This window comes from Theobroma cacao, chromosome 10, assembly GCF_000208745.1.
Source record: "Theobroma cacao cultivar B97-61/B2 chromosome 10, Criollo_cocoa_genome_V2, whole genome shotgun sequence".
Taxonomy (NCBI): Eukaryota; Viridiplantae; Streptophyta; class Magnoliopsida; order Malvales; family Malvaceae; genus Theobroma; species Theobroma cacao.
The window spans coordinates 14,074,182-14,089,492 of record NC_030859.1 but is presented as its reverse complement, the minus strand read 5'-3'; the positions used below and the strand labels follow the sequence as shown (position 1 = coordinate 14,089,492).

Sequence of the window (15,311 nt, the reverse complement as noted above, 5' to 3'; positions counted from 1 at the left end):
CATTAACACCACGTGACATGTAATGACAAATGATATTTAACTAAGAGTAATTAATTAATCATTAGTTATAGACTGATTTGATTCAAAATAAAAATATATAAATTTAATTAAACATAATAAAAAATAAAATATATTTAAATTTTTTTATATAATTAACTTTTTTTAAGTATTAAACCAAAAATAATATAAAACAAAAAGCCTAAGTTGGAAGCTTTTCTTTTTCCCTTGCCGGTCTTCAAACAACCCACAGTTTGTTATTTTAGCATCCAATCACAACACAGGCTGTTGGATTCAAATCTTGCCAGAAGCACCTGCACCAGACTGGCATTCCTGTCCCTTACCAAATACTACCTCCCGATCTTTCAGAAATAAATGATTCCAGTCAATTTCCACAAGCCAAAGCTGATCAACTATATATGTCTATAGGGCGTGGGGATTCTACAATGTACTAGGGATACAGACTTATCACATGGGGAAGAAGACCCAAAAATTAGTTGCCAACGTAACCAACATTTCGCTTTCATATATCATTTGCTCCTAATCAACATTTCACTTTCATATGGGTAGAAGTCGAATACGAGTCTCAATTTTCAAGACATCCAAGAATGCATTGGGCAACATGAATCCATAAATCTAGAAAAAAAAAAATGATAACAAGTTCAAAATCCTCAAGCCCAAATGCGAATTGGTACAAGAACCTGTACATGTGATTTACATGGTACTTCTTCAAGTACTAGTAACTATCGATATCGGTTTCTGGCCTTCTGAGGTAATATCGCAGGCAGTTCACCAACACCTGTATGTAACACAGTAAAAGATATTTTGAGTCAGAGAAGGGGAGAGATCCAGCAGACATAATAAATTTGACAAGAAACATAAAATTATTGGCTTTTATTTCCCGAGATGCATTGCCATATCACAATTTAATTTGAGACATAAATGATACTGGAGACTTAAGCAACCTAGAAGAAAAAGGTTATTGTTCAGCAAATCTATCATCACCCTTAGCAAATACCTGAGACAAGGAACTGTTTAAAGCTGCTCCTCTGTAGCTGACATGAAACTTGTCTTTCGCTACCAATCCCTGTAAAATACGGAACCAAAAGTGGTGAAAACAGTTGCAAAACCCAAAGTTTGTCTCTATGCGCATGTGTGGTCACTTAAACACACACACAGAGAGAAAGAGAAAGACCTCTGTATCAATTTCTGCAGACTCCACATCAATGTTGACATCAGTAATGATTTTGATAATCTCTACAAGCAGTCCAGGTCGATCTGCTGTCTCTATACAAAGCAAGCTGGAACCATTGAACAAATGCATAAGCAAATTATTACAAAAGGAACCTATCTTCTATGGGAGCATTTCACCTGCAATTCTTTTTACTAAAATCTTGCAATTATCCAATGAGGGTGTGTGTGTATATCCACTTATAAGTGTGGGCTCCATATAATATTTTAGTGTATTCCTACACAATTCATGATTGTGATAGGCTAATTCTAATGTAATGATTGTAAGAGATATGCTCCCATCTTCTACAAGACCACAACCTGAAAAAGGGATTCATACGGTTTAAAATCCCTCAACACATATGTATGATAAAAACAGTGGGGAGTTGTGAATTATGTGCTGAAATCCATATCCATTATAATTTATTTGGAGAGCAAACCTCCTCTTGGGTCCGTCTTCCTTGACATATATACGAGTAGCAATGTCGATATCAAGCTGCATCAACAAATAAATAGACTTAGATTTAAAGTTCTTAAGATCCCAATCCTGTATAGCACATGCAACAACTCTTTAATAACTAAAATTAAGAAGGCATCATCATTGTTTAAGCCTGATGATATCTTGATGACATGGAGGTGCACTTTGCTTAGCCTTACCCCCAAAAGGCACCCAAAAATAAAAGTGAAAACGGATGGCAAACAAAACCCATACTCGATGAGTTCTGCACTGCCGCAATCAGATAGGGCAGATTTTTTTGTTTGAAAATCAGGGGTCAGAACAGGTTTTATGTTTAAAAAAGGCAGGTCAGCGGCACGTTTAAGGTGCCCTGCTCCACCCCACCCCGAGTTATATATAAAAATAATACTATTTTATTATTTACTTAATTTTATATTTACGAATCAGACACCCAGTAATTCAATTCCAGAAGTTCGGGGACAGAAAAACATAGAAAAGTACTTCATAAGGCTCCAGAGCAGAAGACAGGAAATAACAAACTTAGAAATGCATTAAGAGTAGTTGGCAGCCATTCCATGTCAATGTCAAAAGAACCTAACTACATCTGTTCAAATGATTTAGCTATGGCAATCAGTGTTTAATCAGAAGCACATGAAAAGAATGACAACACCATTTTAGGTCTTAATTAACTCAAAATATTCCCCTTGAAAACACCACTAGCCACCCGTCCTAAAAAAACACTAAGAAGGTTAAATAAAACTGAAAGTTTCTTCTGTTTCCTAATGTCTGAAGGGAAACCCATACCAAAGCTACCACACCAAACAATGACTTTCCAAGTTCATACAAATTAAATGGAAATTTCAAAATATTGATCCTAAGCAGCAAACTTCACAACATTCATGATCTACTAGTTACTCATGTTTATGTATAAAATATTGTATGTCCAAGTGATGTCCAAGTGCAGATGAGATCATGTGCACACTGTCATCACTACTATTGATGGAGACAGATGTTTAAAGATCTCTACACACAAAAACACACATGTAAAAACATGCCTAAAACTGAAGAAACATACATGGAAGATCAAGAGTGGTACATTCAGAAAGAAACCATGCCATTATAGTTAACAATTGCCTTTCAAAAAAAAAATATAGTTAACAATTAGCAAATAATAGGGCATATATCCAGGAACCTGCATCCTGGTTTTAATGACTCAGATAGCAACAAATAAATTCATATTCTCTTTTTCCTAGTTCATTTTATCTTCAGTTTTTGCAGTTGGTCTTACTGAACCTTACAATCTTTCTTCAATACCTGCCAGAAATGCTGACTAGTTTAGAAGGCTAAGGTGCCTCTTTGAGCTTGCTGTGTTATCTTCTTCCCATTATACAATTCAATCTCATTACCCTAGTTCAAAACCAATATGGCTGCACATTTTAGGATGGTCTATATTACTACGTAGATTTTGGTATGCATCCTACAAAAGTTTTAGTCTCCAATTGGTTCTTACTTCTGCTACTTGCTTTTTGATTTTAGAAGCAAAAAGCACATTTTCAGACAAACAAATAATGTTTTTGAATAATTGAACTTCAAAACTAATTCTTTTAAGTACTCCCTTTGTCTCAAACTGAATGTTCAAATTTCAAATTACACAAAGTTTTAGAAATGAGATATTTTGTTTTACTTTACAAGTTTTAACCTTCAGGTGTCATAAAAGCTAGAGGGACCCACGTAAAGTTAGTATTTCAATGAAGAGCAACACTAGAAAAATGCTGCCCATTTTAGGAAAATGGACATTATTTTGAGACAGCCCAAAAATGAATGTGAATAATCAACTTGAGAGTAAAATGCATGATTCTACTTTTATATAAAATATTTATGTTGAAATGTCTGTTGCTTTTTAATACTTTGCTCATTTGTAATCACATATGACCTTTATTATTTACCTTTCTTTGGCAACTTTTGAGAAAGAAAAATGCAAGTAGCAAAACATCTAAATGAAGCCTTAACCATAGCACTATTAAGTCAAAATCTTTTGAACCTGAATCAAAACCAACCTCAAGTCTGCAACTCCAACCTTTACCAATGGAGCTAACTAAAAACATTTCTAGCAAGCAGGAATTCATTTTTCTAAATTTTGTTACTCTACAAGTACACGTTCTTTATGTTGTTGTTTTCTCATTTTTTTTTCAACCACCGACAATCCAACTAAAATAAAAGCACCAAGTTTACAACCTGAATACAAAAACATCATAGTGTGTTTTGTTACTGCATAAAGAAAAACCATTTGACTCATCAGTAATTCAGTAAACAACTCATCCTCCGCCATTGCAAAATCCAGAACCATTGACTGTATGCATAAATGACTAATAGTTGCCAATATTTAATGTATTATAACAATGCCGTAAGAGGCAAAAGGGTTCACTGAAGCACCAAGTATAAGGAACTGATACACTAGGCACCAAAAGGGCACTTGCTTGAGCAAGGGCACATACGTTTTTCTCCCAAAAATTAAGTCCATATATATTTTAGAAACTATGCTCATCCTGTAGAAGACCAGAAATAACAAAGTGTACCACATTAAGGGGTGAAAACAAATTTTCAAAAATCTTTAGATAACTTCACCTTCTTTTCTGGAGCCTTTACTCCAAAAGCCTCACCCATAGCAAGTTGCTCACTAGATTCCTAGCAAGAAATCAAATTCAAACAAGGATATTTAACCAAAATCTAATGCATAAAATAATTGTAGAGAATATCTACTTTAACTTGATAAGTCACAAGACCAACCACTCATGAGAGAGAAAGAGAGAAGAGAGAAGGACTAAAAGTATGAATTCAGCATACATACTGGATGGTACTTCAAAAGATTATTTATAATGGTGAGTCGAATTCTCTCTAACATATCAGGATCTTCAACTTTGCGCCCAGTGTCTCTAGCATAACCAAATCAATTTATGAATGCTGATCACTCCCAATAAAACATTCAAAATTAATAAAGGACTAACATATGTGCTGTGAGAATGATATTGATGTTTAGTGCTGGATATATTGCATATACACTCTCTCACACACACACTCTCTAATCAAATTCAACTTACATATTATCCACCTACTGTGACAGACCACAAAAAACAATATTTAGAAGTCAAAAAGAAGCCAGAAGGAAATATGACAACATGAAGAATTTAGCAAAACCTTATGGACTTTGTCAAGATATATCAAATTTCCAGGATGTAAATGGCTTCAAGTTTTGATCTTCTGCATGTCAGCAATTCTCACTAAAAGTGTTCAACATTTGGAATCAATAAAAAACAAAAATGTTTTGGCTTGGCTAATTGGTGTGTTAAGAAACCACTAACGTTGCACAAAAAATTATACAGAATCCATGCAATACAAAAGAAATTCAACCTAAGGTTGTGGGATGCTTGTCAAAAGGGGTACATGTTAGTTAGGGATATGCATATGAGACATGTCTTATTAATGACTCAATACACAGTATAATGATGGTAAACATGGTTAAATAGATGCATATTTATAATTTGCCCCCAAGTTGTTTAGCTTAAATCCCCTTGGATATAGAATTCCCCATGAATGTTGTAAAATACATATTTGGTTGCCAATGTCAGAACATTTTTGCAATTCGTTAGCAGATGTACCATAGCCTAGTCTGCAAAATGTTGGCCAATAGGGGTATAGAAATCTTGGCCAACTACGTGCCTGAAAGAAAGTATGAACATGCTCTTTACAACTAGAAATGGCTCCTAAGGTAGGAAACTGCAACTATGTTTTTTCCAGTCTTCTTTATTTCTGTTAATAAACAGAAATATTTGCCTTCTTACTCACCATATTGGCATAGTGTCGGCATCTATTTCTAGTTCTCCTCAATAAACTGCTTCTGCGGAATATTTCACTTGCTTTAGTATCAAGGGTAGACCATAGAGTACCCATACTATATCAAAATGTACACTTTATCCAAACTAAAAATTTGAGCAATTGGCCCCTCAAACATTTAAAACATGTATCAACTTAGTCCAACCATTAACACTGTTAACCCAAAGCTTATGGTGTACCTAACCAATAGAATCATGCCATGTGTTATGCCATGATTGAAGTTTAAAACACTAAAGTATTACTTAGACTTTTGATGTGGACACATGCAAAACATGTGGCAACCTCTTATTGACCACCTGAATTTTTAAAAAAAATCATTTTAAAAAACCCCCTCATATTCTTCTCTCTCTTTCTTCAAGCACTTCAACCCAGAAACAAAAAATCCCTCACCCCACTCTGCCTCAAGATATTTTAGTGACATTGCCAGCAAGGTTGTGGCTGCCAGCTTGTACTCCCCCTTTTCATTTCTCTCCTCTCTCCTCTTTCTTTCCTTTTCCCCCACAATTCAGCCTCTCTTTCTCATGACTTCTCTCCACTGCTTTCTCTCCTCCCCCCTTGCTTTTTTTTTTTCCAGGCCTGAAGCCTGCCCTTAGTGCTATGTGTGGCCAGCAACTCAAGCGGCGATCAACTCCCTCTTTTGTTTCTATTTCCTTAGCTTAGCTTCTTCCTTCTCACTGCTCACTGTTCTCATGAGATTGTCACCCCAAATTCTCCCAAAATCACTTTCTTTTTTGTTTAATTTCCCTCAAACATATACACAGTCTTGAAATTTGATGGGTTGATGCTCTCCTTTAATTTTTATTTTCAATAGTGGTTGATTACATTTGTATTTTGTATGAATTTGATTATGGGTTTTGGGAACTGTGAGTGTTTGGCCTTTGTGATTTTACTACAGGTTTTGGGTTTTCAAAGAGAAACTTTGATGTGGAATCCAAGAAGAGAGAACACAATAATAGAAACAGAAAGGGAAAGGGAGAGACTGTACTGGAAAAGCATGAGGTCACAGCTCCGAAGGCGTTATCATTTTTGTGTTCTTAATTTTCTAAAATTTCTGGTTTCATTATTTTCAGATGAAAAAATACAGATTATCATGTTTTTAAATTCAGGTTTCCCATGGGGACTTGTCACATGCCCTCCACGTTGAAATTCCAAGCAATACTCAATATCTTAAATTTTACATTAGACATAACGCGAGGTTGTGTTTTATTGGTCAAATGCCACATTATCAGGTTGTCTTCACAATTTTAATGGTCTGACTAACTTACACATTTTGAAAGTTCAAGGAGTCAATTGAACATTTTTTCAGTTCAGGTACAAAAGTGTATGTTTCACTATAGCTCAGGTACCATATGTGAAATCAACTCTTTTTTTCTAGTTAAGTATACATTTCATACAGATGTATCTATAGGTCAATCAAACAACATTCCAATCAGCAAAGATGAGTGTTGTAAAGTAGTCTATTAGTTAATTATTTCTCATGTTATAAGCCATGTACCTTTTTTGGGCACAAAACCGCAGACTTATGCATGTTTGATAGGGGAGAACTACATTTTTATAAACACAAGCATCCGAGTGGCAGTTTAATCATCTAAAGACAATGGTTGGCCAAACATCTAAAGACAATGAGGCAGAGAACCTTGAGATAGTAATGAGACTGGTCAAGCAAACAAATATTTACACTATCAGCAACTTGTTACTAAACACATGCTCAAAAAAGGGAAGGGGAGAAGATGAGTCATATCAGCTTTTAAAAAATAACTCACAATCGCGTGATGAAAAATTTTGTTTGTGTGACTGATCCTTCAGTGAGAACAGTTCCCTTTGCCACATCTAATCCCAAATCTTTCAATGCCCTCATCTGCCCAAACATATATAAAAGGAGAGTCAAGAAAACGTACAAGAGAAAGGAGAGAATTATCATATCCTTTTACTTTTTTCCCTAAATGAAATAGCTAGATCCATAGCCTCCCAGAATAATTAAAATTGGAATCAAGACCATTCATTGGTGCATCATTTTTTGGATTTAAACATTTTAAAAGCATCCTAAAAAAACAATCAGCTAGTGTGTTACACAAATTGAGCTGAGGAAGTCTCTTACCTACGCATAGATGACTCAATTACAGAATAACACACAGATATAGTTAAAATTACTCACATTGCCTCCACAAAGTAATTTAGTGCTCCGGCTTTACACACAGAATTTTCTCTGTTTCAATCTTATGTAACTATTGGAGAAAATGGAATTCCTCATGTTTCTAGGCCAGTAAGCCCAGTGAAATAAGCTACTAATTTTAAAAAGGAGAAATCAAAATAAGTTGTAATAGCCACTTAACTGTGTCAATGAGAGCACCCAGACGATCTCCAAAACTCAGCTGCACAATTGTTGCCTCTGAATCTGAATCTTGATCAATCAAAACTATTGGCATTGGAATATAATCAGCATCTTGGTCAGTCTTCTGCAATAAAATCATCCAATTAAACTAATGACAGATCATTATATATGTAGCTGTGATGCCGGACGAGATATACTCATGAAGGAATTAATCAATTTAGATATTAATTTTCTGAACTTTATATTTTTATGGATTGGATTGTGATTTTAGTATCTAGGAGATTATTAGTGCATTAAGGGCTGTAATTGGTATTTCAAAATTTTTTAGAGATAGGAAATAAGCAACAACTACTTATAGTATCTTCTGTTTCCAAAGCTTTGGATTCTAGATTATTGAGATTTTGGTACAGAGTCATATGATTTCCTTTCTAGGAAGTAAGAAATAAATTACTCTTTCCCCTTCCAACTTGGCATCAGGTTGTCATCTACCAGCTACAAACATACCTCCGGCAAAATAAGCATTTCAATAAAAAACCCAACATCCAAAAATCTTCCAAGAGTCATTAAGAAAGCAAGAGAGGGACTACATATCAAGCTCTTCAATTGGTAAAATAATTTGGTCCTTTCAGTTGTAAAAGTACACTCCATCTCATGGGTCCAAATACATATCCTTAAGCCTACAATATCTCTAGAAGAGACTCAAATAAGTGTTGCTCATTTACGAAGACAAAAATACTTTTCCGACTTTGATTAAATCCATCACTTTATATTGAAAACAATACTTATTTTAGTTGTGGCTTACCCCTTATTGCAGTTTCCTTATGAAACACAAATATGGTTGAGTATGCAGTAATCCTACACAATCCATTCTTTTTTTCTATTATTTGGGTTGAACTTAAAAAATATGCTTACATCATGTCGGAAGAACAACATCAAAGACATAAAACGTTCGACTTTTGCCATGATACATTTTATGCCTTGAACCCTGAGCTGAGGGTAACATTAAGCACCGGATATGACAGCAATTCTTAATATTACTAAAACAAAACGATGCCTTCAGAATCCATATGTGAGTTGAGTAAAATTTACACAGAGGAAGAAGATTCTTACCAATGAGGTTGAACTAACAGCGTTGGGACCCTCATTGGCAGCATAAACGATGTTCCTGCATAACCATAAGCAAGTGCTGAAAATTTTGATTCCAAAAAAATACCAATCAACTATTTCTATTAATTAGTATTAGCACTACCATCTAATATTTTATCCAAAAAAGAAACAAAGCAGCCAGTCAGTCAGTCACTGCGATTTGAGAAAACAAAAGCAAAAGGATAGATAATAGACAGATTGTCCTTGTTCTTACTTTTTGGCAGAGAAATTGGTTATACTGCCGCACCCAGAAAAGTTTTTGCGGATTATGGAGGACTCGATAGAAGAGAAGTGAGGAGCAGAATGGGAATCGGAAATTCCGGATCGTCGCAGACCAACGGGAGAAGAGCAAGAAGAAAAGAAGAGGGAATTAGGCAGCGCCATGGAAGTTAAACTCAACAACTCCAATGATAGAATTCAGACTTCAGACAAATTTTGTTTTTTTGGGGGATTACTGATGTGGGTCGGATGGGAATTTTTCAACAGAGATCGATGGGGTATAAAAGTATCATTATTCAAGGGTGGCATGTGGGACCTGCTTCGGTTGCTGGATGCCACGTCATTATGGGTTGCATTTTTTCTGTTCTTTATTCTTTTCTCGGACTTGAAATGAAGTCCACCACGATTACCGACGGTAAATTGGTAAAAATTTATTCTGATCCGCCTGGATTAACTAAAAAAGAGAATGGAATGCAGTGCAGTCCTTAATCGAAAATTAACCAAAATTTGAAATTTGTCTACAGTAAAAAAAGTCTGGAAGGGCGTTAGTTGGCCGTCACGTGAGGCATTATTTTTTGGCCACATGGATGTCTTTAGTTACTTCACACGATCGGTGGGGTTAGAATTTTTTTAGTTGTTCGTTTCTTTCATGCATGGGTGGGTTTTTTATGTTGCTTTTTGCTGCTTTTCTCTGCAGCTTTCTCACGGGTGGATTCTTGGGGATTTGTTTTGGATGTCGTGCATGCCTTGGTTTACGCCTTTTTTTAGTTAAAGTGACTTCTGCAGTTGGGCCTTTGAAAGTTGATATGCGAAGGCTTGCATTGATGGCCACGGGTTCTTTTTCACTCGCACCGTTCGATTTGGTCACAGTGTTGGCTTGGTTGGTATGGTTTGTTGGGATGACGAATGTTGAGTGTCTATGGTTTTAGTTGGACTTCGCTTGTCTTTGCTTGGCTTAGTCCACCTTGTTGGTTTTGAATTATATTATGTTTTGATCTTATAAAAATTGCATGATATTTTAAGTTTAATATCAAGTATTTGACATTATCTCAATTATATTTTTTATATTTTAAAATTATAAAATAATTTGAAAAACCATGTATTATTAAAAAATATTACAAAAACTTTCAAATAGTGAATATTCAGCTAAGTAAACAAATAGTATACATATCTTGAATTATTATTTGATTATAGATATAAGACAAGGAAGAAATAGCTAAAAAGAGACGCCAAAAAGTCAAAAAATCTTCAATACACAAGTCAAGAGTCAACATTAGAAAAACTCAAGTCGATCCAAAGGTAGAATGAGTGAAAAACTTGAAGAATACAAAGCCATAATCTACCCTAGCATGTCTATAATCAACCTTGAAGCAAAAAGTTCAAAAAATTGAAGAATTACACAAACATAGTCAACTCTAGCTGTTCTATGGTCGACCTTAGCAAGCCTGATGCCTAAAAAAGAGGGAAAATGAAAGACATAGTTGACCTAGCTTCACCATAGTCAACTACCTCAGCCCAAATTTGCAAAAGACATACTGTTGGGAAATGGATCAAGTATAGGAAGGTTATACTCGACTACAGAACCCTAATTTGAGAAATTCGAAGAACACAATAAACCTTAGGAGCGTTGTAGTCGACCCTTGGAGCATGTAGTTGATCCTTAAGCTTCAACAATGGACAAATTTAATTCAAACTTGTATCTAATGGCTTCAAACTTCATTCTAACTATAAAAAGTTACCCTTGAGTCATTTGGAAGGAAGAGAAGACCAACACATATTTGAAAAACCCTAGAGAAAAATCCTAAACCTTATTTTTTCTCTCTAGCCTTCATCTTAGTCTTCCATCAAGCTTTGAAGAATCATTCACTTAAAAATCCTTAAGAAAATGTTTCTTCTTTTTGTACCCAAGCTTAAACTTCTTTGTATCCAAGCTTAAACTTCTTAGCACCCAACCTTTGTAAGGCATTCTTGCTATACTTTCTACGCATCTTGTAAAGGTTCTAACTTAACCTTGAAAAGTTATTTGTTGAGGATTGTGCTTACTCTCATGAAAATGCATTGTCGAGGGTTTTGGTTGAGCTCGTGAAAAACCATTGTAAGGTTTTGTTGGTTGATCTCGTAAGGGTTTAATGCTTGATCTCATAAAAAGCACATTTCCTTTAATGGCTTTGAAATTCCTTAGTGTTCAAAAGTAGTAGATGTAAGCACTAGAGAAAACCAAACCACTATAAAATCTTTGTGTCTTGGTTTTAAATTTCCGCATTGTGATTAATTGCTTACATTTGCCTTAGGAAAATCTTTTACTTTATTTTTGTTACACTTAATGGTTCATTAAAGTATAAGTTTTGATTTGACAAAGAAGTGATCGAAATTGTTTTTCAGATGTTCAAACAAGTCCAAATGCTCCTTTAAAAAAGTTTAATAAAAGGGCTAAATACTTTAAATAGAAAACAAGAAAAAAAATGTTTTCAAATTTGAAAAATGCTATCAATTTATCAATAGATGTTCTTCGTCTATCAATAGATGAGCTTATCGATCGAGATATTTTCTTCACCTATCAATAGATGCACGGCATCTATCGATAAATAACCACCTGAGAATGCTTCAAAATGATTCTAAATGGAATCTATCAATAGATACTTACATCTATCGATAAATGGGCATGAATTTGAAATTATTGAAGGCAATCTATTGATAGATTGAGAAATCTATTGATAGATGATGACCATCGAAACTTGGAACAGTATGCTAAATGGCTATTTTCACAATTAACGCATCCTTAACTACCTCTAAAGCTTCAGCTACTATAAATTCAAGTTCCCACAGCATTTATGAAGGTTAAAAGACTTTGAAACACAACTTCAAGGGAAGATTTAAGCTCAAATCATTTAATACTCTTTAAACTCTTCTTCTAGTATTTAAGTATTCCATTGTGTCATTTATTGAACCATCATTGCTTGTTTTTTTCTTCACCAAATATTGTACTTAACTTGTTACTGAACCTTTAAGAGGCATTCTAGCTGCACTTACACTTTCTCATTGTATTCATTTTAGTGGTTATACTTTAACCAAGATAAATGGTAGAGTGGTTTTGCTTTAATCCAAAGTATCTCCCACTTAAAAAACAGATTTTTTCTGAAGAAAAAGTTTTCGCTGGAAAATTTCGATGAAAATTTATTTTACTTATACTAACGGATTTCCCACAGATTTTCAATGGCATTTTCCAACGAAATTAATTCCATTGGAAATTTGTTAGAAAAAGTTTTGGCGTAAAAAAAATTAATCCCGTTAAATTTTCCAATGGACTTTTCGACAGATGTCCAACGGAATCATTTCCGTTTGAAAGATATTATATTGGGTTAGATAGATAATCTTATATTACGTTTGCACTTTGTTTGAAACCTATAGATAATCTTCTATATAGTTCACTATTTGAATAAAATAATGACTACATATATATATATATATATATATATATATATGATTGTATATTCAATAATTTTTTAACTGAAAATTAGTACTTAAACAAAATAAGATTGTAATATATATATAGTCCACTTTTGTGCTATAGTATTTGAATGTTTAATTGTAATAAATAGTTTCTAAATATAATTTATGCTCACTTTTCCTGTTTCAATTACATCATTTGGTTTGCACTAAGCTTTCACTTACTTTTTGCTTATCCCACTCTTGAGTTTCCAACTCCAAGTTTTGAGTACCATATTGCCTTCAACGGTGTTGCATTGGGAATTGTAAGTAATTGATAAACCATATAGCATTGAAATAAAGTTAAAAATTTTTTTCTGTTATAATAAGTTATTAAAGTGATATGGTTGGTGCTTTTCCAGTATTCTACATAGTGTTTGATGCCATTATAAAAGTGTTTTAAAAGGGTTAGTAAAAGGAAAAAAAATATTAAGAAAAATAATGTAATAGTGCTAGAAATTACCTAGATTTAGTCATGAAATATCAAAAGGTTGCCCATATCTAAATGCAACAAGCAAAAAAGTATTAATTTAATTTTTAATTTATAGATCAAATCCAAAAGGCAATAATATATAGATGTATATAACATTATATAAATATATAGATAAATGTTGAATGCATGGTTGGTTTCTTCACAAGTTTGTAGTAATTACGACTTTGGTTTTTATTTGCAATTGTTTCTATGAAAACAATATTAAGACTAGAAAATGGATAGAGATCGATCTTGGATGTATCAATGACTAACTCCTAATGGCTTCGTTTGGGATGAATTTACGAATGGAGTTCAAGAAATTATTGATTTTGCTTTTTCTAACTCTATATTTATGCGGGGGGACAAAATTAGATAACCTTACTCTCGATGCAGCAACACTAGGTTTCTAAGTTCCGATAAGGTGGTAGAACACTTTCTCAAAAAGAGTTTTACTAGTGCTTACACAATATGGAGTTTACTGGGGAACATGAAGTTAGACAATCATCAAGAAGATGAGATGGGGTTGAACCATATTTTAGTCATAGGGAATGTGATGCCCCACTCATAAAAAAAAAAAGAAGAAAAGAAGAAGAAGAAGTAAGTGGGGGCCGGCATGTGAAGAGAAAAAGGGAAAGAAAAAGACAAAAGAGAAGAGAAAAGAAAGAAAAAAAGGGGGAGGCCTGCCAAAAAAAGAAGAAAGAAAGGAGAGAGAAGAAGAAAAGTCAAGCTGTCAAAAATGGAGAAAAGACAAGAAAGAAAGAGAAGAAGAAAAAGAAGGAAGAGAGTGGGGGCCCAAGGGAGAGAAAAGAGAGAGGAAAAAAAAAAGAGAGAAAGGGAGCAGCATCTCGGGGAGAAGAAAAAAAAGGAGAAAGAGAAAAAGAAAGAGAGAGGAAGCACGGCGATGAGGAGAAGAAGGAAAAGGAAAAAAGAAGAGAAAGAAAAAGAAGAAGAATGAGAGAAAGAGTAGCGACAGAGGAGAAGAAGGAGAGAAAGAGCAACAGCAGAGGAGAAGAAGGAAAGAAGGAGCAGCGACAGAGGAGAAAAAAGAAAAATAAGAAGAAAGAGAGAGGGAGTAGCGACGGTGCCAAAGGAGAAAGAGGAAGAAGAGAAAGGAAGAAGGAAGAAGAGAAAGAAAAAAAGAAAGAGAAGCGTCGGCTGGAAGAAAGACTGACAGCAAAGGGAGAAAAATATGGGAAAAAAGAGAAAATAGCTAAATACATGCACGAAACAATAGCGAAGTAGCGTCCCGCTATTGTGAGGTGAGTAAGTGCTAAATTTCAAAACTATGTCCCTATAATATATATATATGTCATATTTGACAGTTGACAAAATTGTAGATAACATGAGTTGGTAGAAAGCCTTAGGTTGTTTGTGTTTGTGACAAAGATTTTAAATTCGTTTTTCTTCATAATATAAATATATATATATATATATATATATATATATATATATATATATATATATNGGGAAACAAACCTTTGACTGGCTTTCTCTTCAAAATCATATCTTGCAAGTTTGTGTGATGTTTAGGCCAAGGGCCTTTGTTTTGATTCATAGAAGTTGATGATAAATTGTTTATTTCATTTAGAATGCCGATTTGGTAAATATGCCATGCTTTGAAATAAATTATGCATAACATTCATTTTATGATTATACGGCTTTTAATCTGTCATGTTATGCAAATGTATTAAATTGCAATGATTCTATTTTAATGTGATTGAGATACTCTGGGTAGGACTTGTTACCACACCAGGTCAAGTGTGGTCTTTGTGCACAAAGTAAAAAATTGTTGATTATCGATATTTGATTGTAAAGGGGGACCTAAAGCCCTGATTTATATTGGGTGACGTGGTTAGTTCCCACGAGTAGGTAAAAAGGGGACCTGAAGCCCCGATTTATGTTGGGTGGCGTGGGCAGTTCCCACGAGTAGGTAAAAGGGGGACTTGAAGTCTAGATTTATATTGGGTGGTGTGGGCAGATCCCACGAGTAGGTAAAGGGGGACCTGAAGCCCCGATTTATATATGGTGGCGTGGGCAGTTTCCACGAGTAGGTGATGATGTCTGAGAGAGTAAGCTTAAGG

At 34.4% G+C, this 15,311-nt stretch overlaps 1 protein-coding gene across 2 annotated transcripts; it reads right to left on the bottom strand.

Moving 5' to 3' along the window:
- LOC18586818 (ACT domain-containing protein ACR12) lies at positions 491-9,538 on the bottom strand. 2 transcript variants are annotated; one of them, XM_007010380.2, is made up of 10 exons: positions 9,268-9,538; positions 9,018-9,072; positions 7,909-8,031; positions 7,339-7,433; positions 4,533-4,617; positions 4,310-4,369; positions 1,668-1,723; positions 1,193-1,298; positions 1,016-1,084; positions 491-796 (listed from the first exon to the last, which is right to left on the bottom strand). In XM_007010380.2, exons 1-10 carry the CDS (start codon positions 9,435-9,437, stop codon positions 734-736), a joined length of 882 nt encoding a protein of 293 aa, XP_007010442.2. In that variant the 5' UTR covers positions 9,438-9,538; the 3' UTR covers positions 491-733. The 2 variants fall into 2 exon arrangements, with proteins under 2 accessions (XP_007010442.2, XP_007010443.2); XM_007010381.2 differs by having other exon boundaries at positions 7,909-8,028; positions 9,268-9,526.

Coding starts and splice junctions, on each gene's coding strand:
- LOC18586818 (XM_007010380.2), bottom strand. CDS start 9,437: ATGGCGCTGCCTAATTCCCTCTTCTTTTCTTCTTGCTCTTCTCCCGTT. Junction 7,434..7,908: donor TGGGTGCTCTCATTGACACA/GTTAAGTGGCTA, acceptor ATGTTTGGGCAG/ATGAGGGCATTGAAAGATTT. Junction 4,370..4,532: donor ATCTTTTGAAGTACCATCCA/GTATGTATGCTG, acceptor ATTTCTTGCTAG/GAATCTAGTGAGCAACTTGC.